General features: G+C 41.2%; 1 protein-coding gene across 2 annotated transcripts in view; it reads left to right on the forward strand.

Moving 5' to 3' along the window:
• Nucleotides 1-22715, forward strand: part of TMTC1 (transmembrane O-mannosyltransferase targeting cadherins 1) — a 309847-nt gene that overhangs the window by 218019 nt on the left and 69113 nt on the right. The window contains exons 10-11 of one of the 2 annotated variants that reach the window (XM_061417504.1): nucleotides 2689-2856; nucleotides 11562-11675. In XM_061417504.1, the coding sequence (XP_061273488.1) occupies nucleotides 2689-2856; nucleotides 11562-11675 (282 nt within the window). The remainder of the gene's footprint in view (nucleotides 1-2688; nucleotides 2857-11561; nucleotides 11676-22715) is intronic. The other variant, XM_061417505.1, reaches the window with a different exon arrangement.

Below are 22715 nucleotides of genomic sequence, written 5' to 3' on the forward strand. Positions count from 1 at the left end.
AAGTTATTTAAATTCTCTAAGACTCTTTAGAGTCCCTTGGACAGCAAAGAGATCAAACCGGTCAATCCTAAAAGAAATCAACCCTAAATTTTCATTGGAAGGACTGATATTGAAGCTGAAGCTCCAATACTTTGGCCACCTGATGTGAAGAGCTGACTCATTGCGAAAGACCCTGATGCTAGGAAAGATAGAGGGCAGGAGGAGAAGGGGATGACAGAGGACGAGATGGTTGGATGGCATCATCAACTCATTGGACATAAGTTTTAGCAAACTCTGGAATATAGTGAAGGACAGGCAAGCCTGGTGTGCTGCAGTCCATGGAGTTGCAAAGAGACACAACTTTGCAACTGAACAACAACAACAAAAGCTTTAGTTTCTTCATTTATGAAGTCGAAGATACTGAAGATTGAATTTTTTAATTAGATAATATATTTAAAGCCAGTACTACCCTTGTTCCAAGCCCTACAGATATTGTGGACAGGTCCACATAAAGCTCTTAGCACAGCACCTGACGCGTATTGAACTGAACTGAACTGACACGTAGGAAACACTCAACAAGTGTGCAAACGTATAAAATAGTTCATTTGGCTGCTGTTATCTTAGTCATCCTTGTATTCTGCCACGTTCCTCTGGAGTTGTTGGGATCCCAGTGTTTCACTTCCCCACTGCTCTGCCAGATGGCAGCTCTGTTTCCTACAAGGAAACTGTTAACGACCATTGAGATTTCGTGAATGGAGTGCTTGGGAAGGAAGTAGGCGAAGCTGTGTGATAAGGTGTGAGGAACACAGGCATCCACCAGTCAAGGCAGAACCCCAATGTCAGGACAGCAGATGGAGTGTGGACTCTGGAATCCGGAATTTCTGGTGTTTTGTGCATGAGCCACATGACCAAATTCAGCAAATGTCTTTGTCTCTCTTCTTCAGTATCAGGAATTCAGCGCTGCTAACAGTGAACCCCAGGGATGTGAGGATGGGCTGACTTTCTGCCAAGAATGTGCTTGGCATATTAGATGTGCTCGATAAACATTGGTCCTCTGTGGTGCTGCTTTATGAAGGCAGGGGGAGAAGACAGCTGGTCTTGGGGACATGGGTGCCTTCAGAGTGCACCTCCTGCATTTCAATACCTGGTCCACATGTCACCTTTTCAGTTAGGCCTTCCCTAACCCTATGTACAGCTCATCTCCCCCACCTCAGCCTGGTCTCCGCCTTTTCTTTCCTACTTGATTCTTCTCTGCTTAATGTATTGTATTCTGTGTGATCTACTCTGTGTTTTCGGAGAAGGCGATGGCACCTCACTCCAGTACTCTTGCCTGGAAAAATCCCATGGACGGAGGAGCCTGGTAGGCTGTAGTCCACGGGGTCGCGAAGAGTCGGACACGACTGAGTGACTTCACTTTCACTTTTCACTTTCATGCATTGGAGGAGGAAATGGCAACCCATTCCAGTGTTCTTGCCTGGAGAATCCCAGGGACGGGGGAGCCTGGTGGGCTGCCGTCTATGGGGTCGCACAGAGTTGGACACGACTGAAGCGACTTAGCAGCAGCAGCAGCAGCGGTCTGTGTTTTACTTGCCTGTTGGCTGTTTTTTCCTTCCATATGAGTTCTAGGAGGAGAGGAATGATTGTGTTGTCCACTGATATGTTCTTGGTGCCTGTAACAGTAGGAGGTATATATTCTGTGTTTTACCTATAATTGTATTTTTAGTGCCCAGCATACTGCCTGTCATATACTAGTGAAAGAACAAATAAATAGTTGAGCAAAGTAAATGAGATGTATTGATTTAAGGTTTCTTATAGTATTAGTGTCTGACTCATATAGGATTTCTTTATACAAGCTCCCTTCGTTGTTAAAATATTCTGTAATAATTTATATTGTCATCTTAGGGAAAAAATGACTGAAATGTACAAGCTAAATGTTTGTGTTTTTCTGAGGCCAGTCAGCAGGCAGGAAGCCTCTCTGTGGGTGCATAGATGATGGGAAGGAACATGTTCCATCCACCAGGCCAAAGCTTTCAGAGATATGACCGCAATGTGCCAGAGTCCCACTCCAGGATTCTTCTTGTCTCTTGGGAAAGCTAGGCCACAGTCAGCATGAGAATCAGATCAATGAAGCTTGTCCATGATGAGCTCCAAGCTGCCAGGCTCTAGAGTTGGCCTGTGAGAGGATTTTCCTTCCCACAGGAAGGAAAGTCTTAAGGACTTTTGCCAGAGTGGGGACTTACTAGGTGGCATGTTTCTGGAGACCAAACCCAATGCTCCTTGGTGACCAGAATCCCTCTCAAGATCTGATCGTCCTCCAGGGACTGTCTCTCTCAAGCCTCAGGGCCCAAATTTGAAACATGGTGCCAGAAGGTTTATACAATGTTAGAAGCACGAGGGACATTAGTTTAGAGGGTCCAGTCAAGACCCAAGAGCATACAGGATGGGCTTTTCTGGATGTGTGAGCTGATGAAATCTAGGAGCAGGAGTCTACAAGATGAACCTGTGGTTCTCCACACTTGGACAGAGAACTAGCAAATGTGCTAGTGGAGCCCACTGGAGCATTGATGTGGAAATGTATCTGACAGGGAGGTTGTGTCTGTTTTTCTATCATAGCACAGGCTCTGTTTGAAAGTTAGTTGTATGGGATGGAATGCTCAGAGGCCTCCGTCACACTCTCAGACTCACCTGCTTCTCCACTTTCTTTTCTAGCATGGGCTACTGCATTCTTTTCGTGCACGGACTGAGCAAGCTGTGCACGTGGCTCAATCGTTGTGGAGCCACCACCCTGAGTGTGTCCACGGTGCTGCTACTGCTGCTTTTCTCCTGGAAAACCATGAAACAGAATGAAATTTGGCTATCGAGAGAGTCCCTATTCAGGTATGACTAGAGGGATAAAAGTGAATCTCTTCCCATTTGCTTATGTATTTGTTTCCAAATGAATCAGGTGACATCTAGTAATATTTACTACTCCAGAAGTGTTTTTCAGTGAAGTTATAAATGGAAGATGTCCTTTTATTTTGGGTTTTAACTTCAGTTTTTTTAAATAGTATATTAAGTTTTATGGGAGCTCATTCTAAGTGAATTGATGAAAATAAGGATCACGGGAAGCTTTGGGGGGTCTGTGAATTGAGATGGAAAGTCTTAATGATAAGCTGGGCTGTAAAATCAGCTATAAACAAAATGAAGCAATAAGTCTAATTCCATTGTTCAGCTGAGTGAATGGGAAAGGTGAGTGCACAGCAAGAAGGAAGAGAAATGCAATACATTTTCTTTAAAATGTTTCAGGACATTAAGTCGTGATCTGTGATCCAGTTGCTTTATTTTGAACATTAATTGTGAACAGGAAACGGTGTCTCATCTCCTGGTAGGATTTTATATGGTGTAGAAGCTGTTTCAGAATATAGTGAAGTGTTAGTCACTTAGTCGTGTTTGCCTCTTTACAACCATTGACTGTTGCCATTGACTGTAGTCTGCCAGACTCCTCTGTTCAAGAGATTCTCCAGGCAAGTATAATGGAGTGGGTAGCCATTCCCTTTTCCAGGGGATCTTCCCAACCCAGGGACTAAACCCAGGTCTCCTGCAATGCAGGCAGATTCTTTACCATCTGAGCCACCAATATAACAATGTCCTAAATGTCTAAAGTATAAACATCCTTTGGGTCACTCATCATGCTGTGTTTCTGCACTTGATTTGTCTCATTGATGCCACAGCCCAGGCAACCTTCACCTGGGCTCCTGGCTCAGCCACACCTGACCTCCCATGAGTATTTCCCAGTCTCTAGGAGTTCCTAGTTTTTGCCTGCCTCCTGCTTCTATCCTCACTTGTGGCCCAGTTGGCCAGTTCAGTCAATGTGGTTTTATTTGGTTCCCTGATCACCTGCTACCCTACACTTATTCTTTGGAGGCAAACACCTGAAAGTGTGTAGCAGACTGGTTGTTGGAATAGTCTGTCTTGAGGGGACCTGAATATTTGCAAAGGAGTGAATGGAGGGTAAATGAAGGAATGAAGTGTCGGGATTACTTTTTAAAATGAGAAAATATAGGAGGAACATAGGGGAGCACACAGAATTGGGGGGCAAGTGAGGAAGCTGGTGCCTAGCAGACTGGTTGTCTGAATAGTCTGTCTTGAGGGGATGTGAAAACTTGCAATGGAATGAATGGAGCGACTTAGCAGCAGGAGCAGCAAACTTACCCCTGTTTTCTCTCTTCACATCACAGTTCCAGGAAGATAAAGTCTTCTAACTGAGCCTGAACTTAGGTCACGTGCCTGCCCTTTGTCCCCTATCAGGGCACTGAGATGACAGAACTGGTCAACGACTCTCCTCTAACTTCCATGGGGGTGAGGGGAGGGAAGTTGGCTTCCTCTGAGATAACACAGCAAAAGCAAATTCTCCACAGGAAGTCCACTTAAAACAATATATCTGATTTTGCTACTTGGCAATTTAACTTTTTTAATAGAAAAAAATGTAATTTGGCATGCATGTCTTTATTTATTATTACATGTCATTTATTGTCATTGTCATTATCATTATCACCATCATTATTTCCATGGGTACTGTAGGGACCTGTTGCTCTGTTTTTTGTTTTTTTTTTTCCTTTTCTATGAATTGTTTTTCATTTTTAGGCTGCAGAGCCTGTTCTGTTCCTGTCATACCCCTGACTTCAGTGCAGTGCTTACAGATGACAGTGAACTCGTTCCCTCTTACTGCCCAGTGCTGAGGTCATTCTGTAAACACAAGGGCATGGAAGTTCAGGAATATAACTTCCTCCTGGTTTCTGTTGACTTAATTCATTTTTTCTTTCACTTTTAGTAGTCAGTGATTTTATGAAAAATGTTTAAATGGGTCTGCCCTATGTTAAACCTTCTTGAGTACAGGTACTAAGAGTGATTGCATTTTATAATGATGTTTACTGCTTAATCGGAGCAACTCTGGGGATGGATTCTGACAGACAGTGGTTTATCTCAAGGATAACAAGTTAGTGTTCAATCCCTATACAACTGATGCCAGCAATTTTAAAAAGGGAAAACAAAAGAGCAAAACGCTCATTGACCTTGCATGCAGAGGCTTCTGATTTTTTAGATGGGAGCATGTAGGAAGTGAGCAGTTGATTACTAAAACACTCCACATATGTACATAAAGAAACTTTGTGTCTGAGAGTCCTTTGCTGATCAAATGGAGTTTTGTGTGATATGCAAATCAAAGCTATCAATAGGTTTTAGAAAACTTTACCTATTATAATTGATTTATATTCTGAGAAAACTTTTAAGAATCTGAGACTTTAAGTTTTTTCTTTTTCCTTCAAGACCAGATGTTTGTATATATTCATCTTTCCTTAGCAATGTTCAAATTAGTTGACCATTTAGCAGGAATCTTTGAGTCATGATAGGATTAGTAGTTGGTGTGGAGTCTGGAATTAGGCTTTTTGGCTTTGCTCCAAGTTCCACTGTTTAATAGCTCTGTGATCGTGGGTGAGTTACTCAACCACTTCATGCCTTAGTTTCTTTATTTTAAAATTTAGGAATTTGGGATTAACATATATACACTTCTTTATGTGAAACAGATAGCCAACAAGGATCTATGTATAGCATAGGGAACTATTCAGTATATTTATTCAATATCTTGTGATAAACCATAATTTTATATATATATATGTGTGTGTGTGTGTGTGTGTGTGTGTGTGTATATATATATATATAAGGAAGGAACCATATATATATATGGTTTCGCTAATGGCTTAGCAGGTAAAGAATCTGAAGCCTGCAATGCAGGAGACACAGGAGATGCAGGTTTGATCCTTGGGTTGGGAAGATCCTCTGGAGAAGGAAATGGCCTGAATCATTTTGTTGTACACCTAAAACTAACACAACATTGTAAGTCATCTAAGTCATGTAAGTCATCTAAATTTCATCTAATTTCATTAAAAATTTTTTTTAGTAATTTTTAAAAAATTTTGAATAATGATAGTGTCTGTCTTCTGTTAGGGGCTTCTCAGGTGGCACTAGTGGTAAAGAACCCATCTACCAATGCAGGAGACATAAGAGAGGTGGGTGGTTTGATCCCTAGGGAAGATCTCTAAGAAGATCCCTCCAGAGAAGATCTCCTGGAGGAGGGCATGGCAACCCATACCAGTATTCCTGCCTGGAGAAACCCATGGACCAGAGGAGCCTGGTGGGCTACAATCCATAGGGTCACAAAGAGTCAAACACGACTGAAGTGACTTAGTACACTCGTGCATCTTCTGGTGTATTTATAAGAATAAAAGAGTGTGTTAAAAGATGCCCAGGGCAGTATGATAAACACTATGTAAGGTTATTGCTCTGCATTGTGTTCTAGGACATGAGCGAGAAGTGGGTTGGGGGAGAGACTAGAGGAGCCCAAAGTCTGGATGGGAGTCAGACGCATGAACACATTTTAATATAATGTAGCAGGTAGTAGGATCTTCCCTGGTGGCTCACTGGTAAGAATCCGCCTGCCAATGCAGGAGATATGGGTTCAATCCCTGGGTCAGGAAGATTCCCTGGAGAAGGAAATGGCAGCCCACTCCAGTATTCCTGCCTGGGCAATCCCATGGACAGAGGAGCCTAGCGGGCTACAGTCTGTGGGGTCGCAAACAGCTGGACACAACTTAGCAGCTAAACAACAACAAAGCAGGTGGTAGACAAGAGGAAGGGCAGGACACTGTATAAGTGTAGGCAGGCGACTGTAGTCAACCCAAGCCTTCAAGGACTGTTCTCTTGTGGGCCTGAGCTCGGTATGGTAGGATGAGGAAAACCTAAAGTAGCTGTAATGGTCAAAACCAAGAGCTGGCCCACTGAGTAAGAAAAAGTTCTAAATAAGCTGATGTCCTTACAGAGGTCCTGATTCTGTTTTCTCCTCTCTTCCAAACTAAACTCATTGGCCATCCCAGGTCATATGGTCTCAAGACCTCTCTAACTATATGGAGTGGTTTTGCTTGGCAATACTATGAGCAATCTTACAGAATATCTTAGGACAGACCTTTGTATTAGAGAAAATCCAAATTTCAGTCAAGTTCCAGTGTTTCCAGCTAAGGCCTCCTCCCACAAAAAAAGATGGCACTGAATGATGTATTTTTAGGAGATACCAATGCAAAGCTGCCTCACATCTTTGTACATCTATTCTTGAAAACCTCTCACACAAAAGCATAAGAATCCAATCCTTGTGTCTCACCAAGGGCTCAGAGAGAGAGTAGTTTGTCCAAGTCAGATAGCTGTGAAAGGAGGAGCCAGGATTTGAACCCAAATCTAATGTAAAAGCCAAAGAATGTATATACTTCACCACACCTATATTTTGCTTTATGTTGTCTAACTTAATCTACGCCCAATGTAAACAGAGACAGACAGACAGAGAGACGGATGGAGACAGAGTGAGAGATATTTGTAATCATAGTTGCAAGGTACATTTTCTTTAATCTCTTAGAACAGGAAATTATTCTGCTATCTAATCTGAGGAGATAGAAACTGCATACGTCCAGCTGAACTGAGTGATACCCAAGACTCTTATGTGTGTTTGCAGGAAATTGTACCAAAATAACACAATTTGATTAAATATTTTCTTCCTATCCCCCAAATCTTCAAAATACCTAGAATGACAAAGATAGCATATTTTGTTTTGCATCCAGTTTGGGTTCTCTCTGAATCCCATTCATGAACTGTTTAAATGATCTGTGGACCACCCTTAAGAATATACGGCCTAGATCTTCCTCCCTTTCTGTAGGAAACACATTTCTTTTTCTTCCTCTGGAATTGCTGAGCCAGAAAGATAAGCAGATCTCTCAGGGCAGAGAACAGAAACCAGAGATTGGCAGATTCCTTTGTAAAAGCCAGACTATAAATATTTGAGGCTTCGTGGACCCTCTCGTCTCTTTTGCAGCTACTCTGCTGTTACCTTGGGAAAGAGGCCAAAGACATTTTTGTAGAAGGGTAAACCCATGGATGTGTCTGTGGCCCATCAGGCTGTAGTTTGTTTATCAATGATATAAACATAGTCACAGTGACATTCTAATGTACCTAGTATCTTGTGGTACCTTTTAGGTTTATCCAATACTGACCAACTTCAGGAATGATTCTGACCTTATATTGGCCTTGGTTGAAATCTCTGCTCAACTATTTACTCAGTCTGTAACCTTAGAAAATAGCCTTCATCTCTCTGAGCTTCAATTTCCTCAACTACAATATGGGAGGTACAGTATACTACCCATCTGATGGGTTGTTGAAGGGTGGAAAGGAGATAGCCCTTGGAAGTGGATGCTTAGCTCAGCGCTTGATTTAAAATGAGCCGGTGTAAGCACTGGCCATCCTGAGTGTGGTGTTGGAAACCTTAGGTTAAATAGGGTCACAATCGAGGAGAACCACAAATTCTTACTTTCCTTTCCTGTTAACCTCTGGCCAAACACTACTTGTTTTTAAAAAGTGTTTGTTTTCTAATCAGGAATTTGGAGATGGTTTTCCTGACCTATTGTTCCAGTAATATCAACAAAACAAACGTTCTACAAACTTGGAGAGATACCTGAGAGAAGTGTCTTGATATCTCTGGTATTTTTCAAGTCTTCTGCAAATGAGAGGTGTGAGGGAGAAATGTAAAGTGCATGAATACAGACCCTGCATTCAGAGGGAGGCTTTTATTCATAATCCTTGTTGTAGTTATTAATAGGGCTTCCCCAGTGACTCAGTGATAAAGAATTCGCTTGCCAATGCAAGAGACACAGGAGATGCGGGTTCAATCCCTGGAGAAGGAAATGGCAATCTGCTCCAGTATTCTTGCCTGGGAAACCCCATGGAGAGAGAAGCGTGGCAGGCTACAGTCCATGGGATCGCAAAGAGTCAGACACGACTTAGCAACTAAACAGTAGCAGCAGCAGCAGTCATGAATAGGGTTTGAGATCCAGCACCATAACTCATGAATCCTACATTTCCTTGTGGAGTAAATGTGTGTAAGGCTGCACATTCTATTAAGACAGTTGGGACGACTGAATGACAACATCCGAGTCACAGGCTGAGGAGGCTGGCCCAGGAAGGAGAGGCAAACTGGCCACTCAGTGACACTGAAAGTTTTGCCTTTGGCTAGTTTATCTTTCTTTTTTCATAAACTGTTCATTGTAAAATGAGAGACTGGAAAAACAAAGCAGGAAAACATTACGTAGAGAATGTAAAGGTCAAAAACAACAATGGGAAATAGCAATGGGAAAAGCAGCAGAGTCACAGGATTGCAGTTCCTCCACCCACACCCGCTCGCCTGCTACGAGTGTTACTACTTCCTACTGCCATCCCTGAACAATGCCCTCATCTTCACAAGGATGTGTTTTCACAGACCGAACTTGGGTGAAACATAATAGAGCGGCTATGCTAATTGCATAGAAGGAAGGATCAGTTCCAATAAATATTACAGTTATATCTATGCTGAAATCAAAGTTATCTTTAAAATCTCCCTGTACCATGCACTGTGTAGTTTCGGAGAGAAAAATCAGACATTTTCCTGTATAAAAATTAAATTTTTAAGAAGCCATCACTATCACTCTGACCTTGGTCCTGCCATGACTAAATATACTTTGGGTAATGTCCATTTGAAATGTTACATTAAAATTCTAGCTTTGTTTGTTAGCTAGTGAGCTGTACTGTGGGAGTGATTGAAGAGATTGATGGTTTCACTGGAGCACCCAAATGGTAGCATTTGTAAATCTTTTGTTTTGGGTTAGTCATTTTCCAGTGAGAGGATTCCTCCAGTCTCCTCCCTGAGAGTCCAATCCTGGCTGCCAGTGTGTAGAGCTTTGCATGGATACCACAGGGTTAGGAGGATCCACTGTTCAGAATGCATATTGTCACTTAACCTACTTTGAAGGTACATCTCTACTGGCCCTCAGCTGTACCTGTTGTTTCTGAATGCAGGAGCTCTCTGATTCAGTTCTCTAGGGAGTAACATGAGTGTGTGCTAAGTCCAACTCTTCAGTGTCCAACTCTTTGCAACCCCATGGACTGTAGCCCACCAGACTCCTCTGTTCATGGGATTCTCCAGGCAAGAATACTGGAGGGGGTTGCCATGCCCTTCTCCAGGGGTCTTCCCGACTCAGGGATTGAACCCAAGTATCTTACATCTCTGCATTGGCAAGCAGGTTCTTTACCACTATCGCCACCTGGGAAGCCCTCTAGAGACTAAACTTCCTGCCTTTTGCTGGGAAGGGAAAGAATAGTGAAATAAGTCACCGGGATGTGCAGGTCCAGGAAGAGGTAGCTAGGGCCATGCATTTGACCTCACCTCAGCAGCTCCACATAAGGTGGAGTCTGCTGCTTTCCCAGGATGTTGCCCTTGGGTTGGTCTCTAGCTTCACCCACTCCCTGTACATTCTGTCCTCTGAAGAGTTCCTCAAGGAGCCAGCCAGTGGATTTTAAGTGGGACAGTCTTTGCTGGTCCTAAGGGGCTGTTAATTTTTTTTTCTTTCATTTATGTTTGCCTTTGCACATTTTTCTTTATTTTAAAATTAAAAACAGTTTTTATTGGCTTATAACATTAAATAGGGGCTATTTCAACAAAAGCTCAACAAAGGTCACAATACCCTGACGTATTTCCCTAACCGCTTTAACACTTTGTATGGAATTTCCCTAGTGTTCTTACCTAGAAGAGGTACTGCATTTGAAATACAATTGCCCAGAAATTAGGTTGTCATCATGTCTCCTTCCTCTCACCTTTAGCCTGTTGCCCTCCCACATTTAACCTACATAAGTTCTGGAGTTTTCTTCCCAGATAGCTCCCAAACCCATCTACCTTTGTCACTTCCCTGCCACCACCTCCTTGCAGGTGAGGGAACGGAGACTCTAGAAGCAAATTCCTTGGGTCAGAATCCCATTCTTGGTACTTACTACCAGGCTGATCTTGTGCAAGGTGAATTTGTGGTGCAGTTACAAGTGACTTGTATCACCTTCAAAACTTCAGTGTTACCCTCTGGGGCTCCCCAGGTATTTTGTTTTGCCAGTTTGAGCAGACTAATACACTCATGACTTAAGAAATTTTTAACTTTTCTGAGCCAAACCTCCTTTCCTTACCTCCAACTTGTAGAATATTTATTAATAATTACACCTGCCTTTAAATAAAATTAGCCCTGGCTTAGTACATGAGAAATATTTATTTCCAACAAACCTTAGTAGGGAGGCTAGTCTACAGTCATCCTTCTTGTAATGATTTATTTTTATAGACAATCTCAATTTTTTTAAAAAAAGAGGAAGGCTATAAGTGAAAGAAGTAAGGAAAAAGGAAAAAGGAAAAAGCTGAGTTAACTTGAGCATGCATGATTGTCCCCCCAAAGAATCATCTCTCACTACTTCCTGCTCCTCTGCTTCACATGCAGTTAGTGTATTTTGCTTGTGCATAATTGTGCACAACCTTCACTGTTTTCCACAGAAGCATGTTTAGTAACTCATAAGGTCCACAAGTTTTGAAAGAGGCTTTGGTGGATGCAATGAACATTTCAAATGCAGGTTCATAAATCTGTGATTAAAACATGAAAGCAACTGTCAACATTCCTAAGCAGTACTCTTTGTTACTCATTTTTTTTTAATTTATTAACTTTTAGGTCTGGAGTTCAAACTCTGCCCCACAATGCCAAGGTTCACTACAACTATGCCAATTTCCTGAAGGACCAGGGTCGGAACAGGGAAGCCATCTACCACTACAGAACGGCCCTCAAGTAAGCTGCAGCTGGGTGTCTGTGCTTTTCAGGCCCTTGTTTATTTCACTCACCCCTCCCAGTATATAGAGACCTTGTTTCTCTTGATAGTGACCATCTCCTTGGAGGTGGTATAGATCTTGGACTCCAAATTTTTTGGCTTTTTGTTCAAGTCTGTTATAAGTCTACTTTGCTTCTAACTTTCGGTGTTTTCTTATAAAATTTTCCATTGCTACACATTATGTAATGAAGTGACACAGTTAAATACATATATACAGACCTATAGGAATTGGTTATAAAAAATATTCTCATAAATTCATAGGATATTTACTCCAATTAATTCTTCCCAGTCTAGGCTTCCCATTATCTAAAAGGATTTATATAAAAACTTTTGAGAATAGAAGTAAAATACTCTGATCATTGTGTTAAATTTAAAAAAAGTGAGAATTCACTTAATTACTCTGTTGGGAATATGTTAACAAGGTATGTATATACATCAGTTCAGTCGCTCAGTCATACATACATGTATATATAGTATATTTTTTAATGTTTTAACATTTTAAACATGAGCAGCCCTGACACTCTCTTTGTACTTATCTACTGGAAGAGAATATACCATGTATGGCTTTAGAGATGATTTTACTGCGTGCCTGTTCAGTCATGTCTGACTCTTTGCAACCCCATGGACTGTAGCCCACCAGGCTCCCCTGTCCGTGGAATCTTCCAGGCAAGAATGCTGGAGTGGATTGCCATTTCCTCCTGCAGGAGATTGTCCCAACCCAGGGATCGAGATTGTGTCTCTTGCATCTCCTGTGTTGGCAGGCATCTCTACCACTGCACCAGCTGGGAAGCCCCAGAGGCGATTTTAGATGCAGATTTAAGTTCTGCATGATCAGCAGCCATCTGTATTGCTTTTAGTTGCCCCAACTGCAACTCTGATTTGCAAGGTGGTCTTTCCCCTCCCCGCAAAAAAGAAGGTCTGCCCTAGAAGATCTCAGATAATAAATGTGTTTAACCTGGAAGGAGTGAAGACCTGGTAACTAAACACAGCCTCAGAATCTCCCCGTGTGAGCTCACAGAAGTGTTCTCAAGAGGTTTCCATGCCTCTACAGTGTGTCCCACATTTAGTTGAATTTTCTGATGCTGCTCCACTTTGGGACATGCTCTAAAATATGTGTACCAAACAAAGCACGCATTTCACTGAACACCCTTCTTGGATTGTCTCAAGGTTTAGTTTGAAATTGTCATTCTTAAAGTAACTGACCTAATTTTTTAAAGTTATCCTTTTGAATAGTGTTCTACATAAGTATATTTGGTCATCAAGCAAAATCTTTTAGACTTTAGGACTTGTTATTTAATATCCAATATGGGAAAAATTTTAAGCTATTCACATCAAGTTCTCTTTCCCAAAGATTTCAAGAAATATGAGCCCCAGAGGAATAATTGCAACAAAGCTCATTATTGTGAGAAGGAAGTTTTTATTAAGAAATAGAAAGCATTTTGAAAGATTTAATAAGGAATTGTATTTTTTTCACTGCAAGCCAATTTATCCAAATGTTTACACTGCTTATCTCTGGTTAGTGAGATTATGGTTTAATTTCTTTCTTTATTCTTTCCTTTGTGCTCCAGAAGTTTTACAATGAACACACATTATTTTTGAATTGAGGAAGTGTCATTTTTTTTTAAAAGGCGTGTTCTTTCAACGGACATTCAAGCCAATAAATTATGTTTTATCTTCAATAATTAATTAGTGTGCCATGATTTCAGGTGGCATTCTTAAAGGGAAGAGAAGAGCAGTAAATTTGCCTGAAAAATATTGGTGGAAGGGAAATGTACCTCTATCTTTTTAAGTTTCTTTCATTCTAACACACTATTTTCTGTCAAGTTCAAACAAAAAAATAAGGCAGATCCTAAGGCACAGCTTGGGGCAAAAGTATAAATTAAGCAAAATTCTCCTGTAGCTGATTTTATAGAATCGCAGTAGCTGGTTGGGACTTCCGCCTGTTTCCTATGAAACAATAAAGATAAATGTTTGCTTCAACAACTGTGCTTCAGGAAGAAACATGTCCTTTGAGAAATGCGGTAAAAATAATTAAAGCTAAAAATATACTGCATAGTAATTAGTGAAGTAATTCATCCTCTCCCCACCAGGCTAAAAATACTTTTGATTTAAATTATTATTATTTTTGTGTGGATACCTCTATGTGAATTTTCAGTGGATGTGGGTTTTTTTTTTTAAAGTAAATTGTCACTCTTTATGTTAAAAAAAGGAAGATACTATGACTATTCATCATTTTGGTGATTATTTATCCCCGGTGACTGGAAGACTATCCTTCCTTTAATGTAACTCTTTGTGGAGGTTGCAGACTCTGGGGTTCTGCTCTATCCCAACTGTTTCATTCTACTGCACCTTTGCTGTCTCTGATGTTTTCCGTATTTGCACACAGCAAGAAAGAGAATAATGAGGGAAATGCAGGATTAAAGGTGGTGTTATCTGAAGTCAGTCCCCAGAGTTATTCATTCCTGTTGTAATAACTGTATAAATTCCAAAGACAATGGTGAAGTTAGTCATAAAGTTTGTATCTGTATCTATATCTTTTTGGCTGGCTTATAGTTCTCAAAATAACACTATATTAAATTGGTAATTATATATGGCATGAATACTGTGCTTCTTTTAAACTTTATTCTGTTTTTTAAACAATGTAGAAGTACCATTAACTTCATTTTGGTGTACCTCTTTTATGACATTTCTGTATTGCAAGGGAGGTCGCCCTTAGATAATGCCGCAGCCGAGGTCATAGATTCAGATTAAGACTCAAATCATCAAAGGAAATTGTCAGAACCATTTCCTTAAATCCTCCACAAAGACAGGTGTAAGTTTTCCTTTGCTGTTGGGGTGGCTGTTGTGTTTATTAGGGTGTTATAAAGGTTGGGATTCTGTACACTGGAAAATCAGAATACTCGTGGTGAAGCTGCCATTTTCCTTCAAAAGTTTTTGACCATTGAGTTACTCTGGAGAAGGTTCCTACCATTTCACCTCATATGATGGGAGTAGAAAGTCCAGAGGCCACCCAACCATTAAGCTCTTCCTGTACAAAACCTCTCATGAAATGATTCACTTGGTAAGCCCAAAAGGATCAAGAGTGGCACTTCCCAAATAAAGTGCAGTTAATACTGTATGTGTAGTTGGCCAGTGGCTTCTTGATTAGTTTAAAAAGTCAGTTTAAAGTGAAGAATCACAAAATAAATAATGCACACTAAAATGTTTTATTGTACTCTAAAGTTTCACAGATACCCCCATTTACCAATTCTCTTAATGTCATACCAAGTCTTTTTCTTTGAGTAAGAGTCTGCTGATTAGAATTGGCAAAAAACACATACATAATTCATTTCTGTGGTGATGAGTTTTGATACTTTAAAGTGGACTAAAAATGTAAAGACTGAGACTTCTGATTTTTCTTTTCCAGTCTTTTACAATTAATCTTATATTGAATTCAACAGCAATTTTTGAGCAACTTCCCTTCTTTGAGTTTTTTTTTTTGTTTTCATAAAAATTACAACTCTCTTTTTCACATTTATATTTTATCAGTTTGCAAGATATTTCATTATATCATGAAATTGCAATAAACTGGAATAAATTTGTTAATAAACACAACTGACTCAAGCAGCATAACTTACAGGAACAAAAGGGCCCAGACTTACAGAGAGGGTTTACTAAGTTGTCTGTATCCCCCAAAATGCTTTACAGAGAAGAGAGAACATCTGGAAATCTGATGACACATTTACATGTCTGTTTTAAAAGAGTCTTCATTAGAAGTCTCATGGAAATTATTTTTCACCTTAAGTATAGATTCCCTACAAAAATCAATTACTGATTGGCTAATATGGGCTAGGCATTAAGAACCCTGAAGCTGGCAATGAGAATAGAGTTCACCTTTATTCGAGTGGATCAAAAAAGTCTCTCTGATGTCAGGAGGAATCACTCCATGTTCCTCTGAACATTTGTTCACTTAGATGTCCTCTTCCTTCCAGCCCCTGACAGTAAGCCCCCGCCACACCCAGACTGGCTGATGCATTCCAGGTAGTTGGATATCAGCCACATATAAAAAGGCTGTAATCCTCAGCCACCCAGATAACTATTTTCTTTTCACAGTTATGGTTTCACATGAAATTCACAGACATAGTCTAAGAAGTCACCCTCCTGTAAGTTATATTGAGTAGGAGATGCATTACTCAGAGGTCCCTGACCTGAGGGATCTCTCAAGTGTCTTTGGGTCACCATGGCTCCTTAGAGAGGACTTTTCCACTCCTAATATATCTATTGTTGATCTTTTAAATAGAAAATCTGAAGAGGAGGGAAGCTGTTAGTGGGGGGTGGGGGGGGTGGCGGGGTTTGAAGTCCCTAACCAGGCATAATTAAAAGGAAAGGAATGTGCTTTTAAAACTCTTGTACAAAAGAAATATTCAACTGATATATAATTGGCTAACACATGAGAAAGGAGAAGCTAAAATTTTTCTGACTGGGATTTTTTTTAATGCATAAAATAGAGACTTGTCATAAGAACAGTTCCCACTGCTATCATTCTTTATATTCCCTCATATGTAGATAACTGGAAGTCTGCAGAGAGACTCCATGAGATTGTAATAAGTGTATGTGGAAAAAAGGAAATCATAAGACAGTGATTATTGAAGAAAGCCACATCATTAGACTGTAAAGAAGTCTGTGTCTAATTAACCCACTGTTCATTGATGTCCTGAGTCTATTAATAAGATTATTATAATGCCTTTGAAAAGTGTTGTCTATAAAACTGGTAGAGCTTGAACATTTTATAAAAATCAGGATTTAATGATTACTTAAAAGCCCTTCTTTACCCAGGCTATTTTTGAATGAGCATTTAAAATAACTCGCATGACTACAGGTGGCATTAACTACCAGCTGCCATGTATTTCTGGAAAGAATAAAAATTGCGATACCATTTGTTAACCTAGTTTAACAAGTGGAGATGGATTCTTCTGCTGGTATGTCATTTTCATTTATAAAAGTCTAAATATGCTTTCCAGTAGGACAATTGAAATTATTTTTGTTCCTTTTTGTTGAAATTATATTCTTACCCCGTGTATTTTGTGTTAATTAAGTTTAACAATTTTATTAATTAAATCCAAGACATTATACATTTCATTTAGAAAGCCAGAATTTTAGTCATATTGTGATCATACTTATGGACTACATTTCAGCATGAATGTTCTATAATTTATATTAAAAAACATTTGCTCTCTTCTTTTCTGCCTTAAACCACCATGTCACTTCAAAACCTCACTGTAGTTCCCCAGGAAACAGAATCCAAGGCAGAGATTAACAAACAGGAAGATCATTAATGCTGGCCAAAGAAACAAGATGGGCAGAGGGAGAAGCTGAGATGCAGTGTACTCCCAGGGGATCAGAGGAACCCTTAGAGTGCTCGGGAGCTGGGCATCCTCAGAGTTGTCATGAAAGGAATGGAACATTTATACCCCCTTATCAACCAATCACTGGTGCTAGGCAATTCAGTTCCGTTCAGTTCAGTCGCTCAGTCGTGTCCGACTCTTTTCGACCCAGTGTATTGCAGCACGCCAGGCCTCCCTGTCCATCACCAACTCCCGGAGTCCATCAAGTCAGTGATGCAAGCACCAAAGAACTGATGCTTTTGAACTGTGGTGTTGGAAAAGACTCTTGAGAGTCCCTTGGACTGCAAGGAGATCCAACCAGTCCATCCTAAAGAAAATCAGTCCTGGGTGTTCATTGGAAGGACTGATGCTGCAGCTAAAACTCCAATACTTTGGCCACCTGATGCGAAGAACTGACTCATTTGAAAAGACTCTGATGCTGGGAAAGACTGAAGGTGGCGAGGGCAGGGGGATTGGGTGGGGGAGAAGGGGATGACAGAGGATGAGATGGTTGGATGGCATCACCGACTCAGTGGACATGAGTTTGGGTAGGCTCTGGGAGCTGGTGATTGACAGGGAGGCCTGGCATGCTGTAGTCCATGGGATCACAAAGAGTCAGATACAACTGAGTGACTGAACTGAACTGAACTGAACAGAATATCATTTAGATTTTCTGTTAAAATGAGAATAGTTGTGTTATCTACTTAATAGTGTTAGTGTTAGTCGCTCAGTCATGTCCTACTCTTTGCAACCCCATGGACTGCAGCCTGCCAGGCTCCTCTGTCCTTGGGATTCTCCAGGCTAGAATACTGGAGTGGGTTGCCAGTTACTTCTCCAACCTGCCTCATAGGGCTGGAATATTAGAAGATAATTCACAAACAAGGTGTAAAACAGTATCTAAATACCTGGCCATGCTAAACTCAGTAAATGTTATTAAAACATCCTAAATCAGACCCCTTCTCTCTGCCTCCACTGCCCATCTTCTCTCACCTGGATTGCTTCAGTGTTCTCTGGTCTCCACATTTTCACTTCTCCCTTCTGCCCTCCTGCCATCTGTTCTCAACCCAGCAGCCCAGGGGAGTTCATTAGCAGTACTGGGCTCAGAACATTCTGCTTGCTTCCATCAAGAATCAAGGGCCCTGCAGTGGTCTCCATGTCATGCACTGTTTGACCTCTGCCACTCAGACCTCACCTCCTATTGCACCTATCGCCATCAGCTCCAGGAACGCTGGACAGCAGTTGCCACATTCCTATATCAGTTGGAGAGAAAAAAAAAAAATGCATGACCTGAAAATAGAGCATTATGTTTTATTTGGCAGATGGCCCAGGACACAGCATCTCAGATAAGTCTGAGAGACTACTCTGAAGAAGCAAATGGGGGTTGAGGATATATAAGAGTTTTTGCAACAAAGACCAGGTAGTTGGAGCAACAAAAGATTACTGTTTATTAAAGAAAATCAGATATCTTAAGGAACTTAAGTGTTTTTTAATGTAGGGGAAGATGCAAGAGTCTGGGTGCACTGAAAACCATTCCTTTGATGTGTACCTCAGCTATCTGGGGCCAGTATCATGTGCTGTCTCATCCTGAGTCTCCCCAGGGTGCACCATCAGAGGTGGCTGCAGCTGCTGGCTGAAGGATGGTGGGCATCTGGTTTCTATCCTGAGGCCCGCAGGGCTCACCATCTGGGCAGCTGTAATGTGATTATGTGATGGCTGCAACATTGTTTGTTTGCTGATACGGTGGTCAGTATTTTTTCATTCACATCTATTACAGGGACTCTGCATTTGTCCTTCCTTCTTCCCAAGACACTTTCCCCCTTCTGTAAATGGCTGCCTCCCTCCCTTCAGGGTGCCTTAGGTAACCTCATCTTGTCCATGAGTCTATCCCTGGTCTCCCAGCCAACCCCAGCATACCCTATTCTTCTGCTTCACTTTGTTTTTCTCCACTGCAGGTTTCAAGCTCTAATACACTTATACACTTTTAACACCGCTAGCTATTGTCACCCTGCTTATTTAACTTATATGCAGAGTACATCATGAGAAACGCTGGGCTGGAAGAAGTACAGGCTGGAATAAAGACTGCTGGGAGAAATATCAATAACCTCAGATATGCAGATGACACCACCCTTATGGCAGAAAGAGAAGAAGAACTAAAGAGCCTCTTGATGAAAGTGAAAGAGGAGAGTGAAAAAGTTGGCTTAAAGCTCAACATTCAGAAAACTAAGATCATGGCATCTGGTTCCATCACTTCATGGGAAATAGGTGGGGAAACAGTGGAAACAGTGACTGACTTTATTTTTCTGGGCTCCAAAATCACTGCAGATGGTGATTGCAGCCATGAAATTAAAAGATGCTTACTCCTTGGAAGGAAAGTTATGACCAACCTAGATAGCATATTGAAAAGCAGAGGCATTACTTTGTCAACAAAGGTCTGTCTAGTCAAGGCTATGGTTTTTCCTGTGGTCATGTATGGATGTGAGAGTTGGACTATAAAGAAAGCTGAGGGCCGAAAAATGGATGCTTTTGAACTGTGGTGTTGGAGAAGACTCGTGAGAGTCCCTTGGACTGCAAGGAGATCCAGCCAGTCTGTTCTAAAGGAGATCAGTCCTGAATATTCATTGGAAGGACTGATGTTGAAGCTGAAACTCCAACACTTTGGCCACCTGATGCGAAGAGCTGACTCATTTGAAAAGACCCTGATGCTGGGAAAGATTGAGGGCAGGAGGAAAAGGGGATGACAGAGGATGAGATGATTGGATGGCATCACCGAATCAATGGACATGGGCTTTGGTGAACTCTGGGTGTTGGTGATGGACAATGAGGCCTGGCGTGCTGTGGTTCATAGGGTGTCGAAGAGTTGGACACGACTGAGCGACTGAACTAAACTGAGCTGCTGACCATTATATGCCTCTGTGTGTGTGTGTGTGTGTGTGTCTGCTCAGTCACTCAGTCATGTCTGACTCTTTGCAACCTCATGAACTATAGCCCACCAGGCTCCTCTGTCCATGGAATTTTCAAGCAAGAATACTGAAGTGGGTTGCCACTTTCTTCTCCAGAGGATCTTCCCAACCCAGGGATTGAACCCTCATCTCTTGTGTCTCTTGCATTGGCAGGCAGATTCTCTACCATTAGCACCACTTGGGAAACTATATGCCAGTAGTGACCCCCAATTCCTGAGGTGAATCTTCAGGATATACACTACTTTCCCTCCCACTCATGACCTCCTAGGCTGGCACTATTAACTGTAACATTGGACACACTCCTGCCCACCACTGTCTTTTTTTTTTTTTTTTTGCCTGTCAGTCTAACAGCCAGAGTGCTACACATGCTGCAAAGTGTTATTACAAGAAGGATTCTACGAGCTCACTGATCTGTCATATAGGACTTTGAACCTCCTTATAACCTTGGGTGTAACTCTTAAAATTGTGCGTGTCTAGAATCCCATTTGATGTTGAGCATGTCAGAAATGTTTGGAGGAAATTACCCTGGTGCCTGTGGGCATCATTTATTTCAGATGATGAAAGATTGACAGGCTCTGTTGGGGTGAGTGCTTGACAAGGAACCGTCCTACATTCTTAAAATGGAGTGGGCCAAGTGTCCTTCACATCTGAAAACCCATGATGTGGGAGAAACAGATGGATATGAGAAGACTTGAGCATTCCCTGGGTTAGTGGTGAAAAAATAATGGATGTTATTTTGACTGATGGAAGCAAGTTAGATACCTTTGACAGCAGTGAGAAGAATGATTTTTTGGAGGATGAGAAATACACATGAAAGAAGAGTGGCAGTTTCAGCCTGCCATGGGTTCATTAGGGCTGTGGAGGGAGCCAAGCGCAGCCCCCCAGAGGTTCTGCAGCCAACCCCAGAGCATCAGATGAGTGGAATGTACCAGCGATGATGGTAGGCATCTTATACCCACCATCCTTTTTGGTCACACAGGTTAATATGTTATGGACCTTATTGTTACAGAGAGAGCAACTAAGGCACAGGTGTGAGTTCAAAATCACCCAGCAAGGAAGTTCCCCAAGGCTTCTGACTCCCAAGTGCAGTTATTTTTCCACTCCACCAAAATAATTTCCTATACTTCTGCCACAGAAAACCAAAGTTCACCATGGTCACCCCAAGCCCTTGAGAAAAGTTAAATTGCATTGACCACTTTCTGTTTAAAAGAGCAGAGAAGTCTTTAAATCAATGCATTTCCCAGCCTCCTGAGGAAAATTCCTGGGAATCAGGAAAATTCAGTCACTTAAAATGAGTCATTTCCTGAGGGCATGGTTTTACTCTAAATTGTCTGGAAAAGTCAGATGGGCGAAGTCCTGCTGAATCCTGACTGGAGGTCATCCATTGTGAGAGGTCAGATCATTTAGTTGGCTCCTCACTGAAGAGTGAGTCCTGTTTCCCTAAATTGCATTTGAGGTTTTTATTTCCCCAAGGCTATCTAATGAATGGGAAGAAGTACAGAACCAAAAGAAAGTGGCAAGACTTACTTCTGGGTGTCAATGGTGATTTCATACAATTAAAGAAGCAGACTGGTAGATGATCAATGTCATTCTGGCACAATTTAATGACCTGATGATTCATATTTTATAGCATGAAGGAACCAGACACTTGAGAAATGCCAGGAACTAATGTGACTAAAAATATGCTGCTGCTGTGGACTCCTGAAATAAAGCTTACTTTGGGTACTTTTTAGTTCAGTGAACTTTAGGTCTCATGATTGAATTTTTTCCCAGTCATGTTTTTCTTTCGGGTCCTTTTTTTTTTTTCCCCTTCAACAGGAAATAGAAAATAAACATCTGACCTTAGCATACTTAACCTCAAATAAATTAATGTGTGGAATGAAAATCAGACAAATCAGGGTGTGTATATTCCAAAAGGAAACTGCAAACTGGAGCACACGATACAGTCTTGTTTGAACAATGAAATGCCTTAAAAGTTTCTCAAACAGTAAAAAAGGAACATCATTCTTAACTTTTGAAAACTAAACTAGAATCATATACATTTTATCTTCATGGATCTTTAGTTGAGATTGAAGCTTGAGACCAGTAGATCTGTGAGCATGTATCTGTGCCTCATATCACACAGTAAACCACAATGTTAGTCGTTCAGTCATATCCGACTCTTTGTGACCCCATGGACTGGAGCCCACCAGGCTTCTCTGTCCATGGAATTTTCCAGACAAGAATACTGCAGTGGATTGCCGTTCCCTTCTCCAGAGGATCTTCCTGACCCAGGGTCTCCTGCATTGCAGGCAAATTCTTTACCATCTGAGCCACCAGGGAAGCCCCACTGCCTTACATACTTACTTAATATTGTTGGTTCCAAATAACTTCCCATAATACTGTGCTTTGCAGAGATAACATAAGTATTTTGTATGGCAGAAGACAAGTTTTCCCAGGGAAGGAGAACCTCAGCCACGTTTCCTGAGTATTGACTTTATTTTGCTTCTGTCACTGAGTAGTTCCTATAAGATCATAGCTAAATGAATTGGCCCAAGGATACAAGGGGAAATTCTTCTAAGTGAAAGCTCTAATTGGTAGCAGTATATTTCTTTACTGAAGGTTGAATGACTCATGGATTGTTTGGGAAAATAAATAGATTTACTGGAATTATCTGACTTTCAACACTTAACTGCTT

This window comes from Bos javanicus, chromosome 5 (genome assembly GCF_032452875.1).
Source record: "Bos javanicus breed banteng chromosome 5, ARS-OSU_banteng_1.0, whole genome shotgun sequence".
Lineage (NCBI taxonomy): Eukaryota > Metazoa > Chordata > Mammalia > Artiodactyla > Bovidae > Bos > Bos javanicus.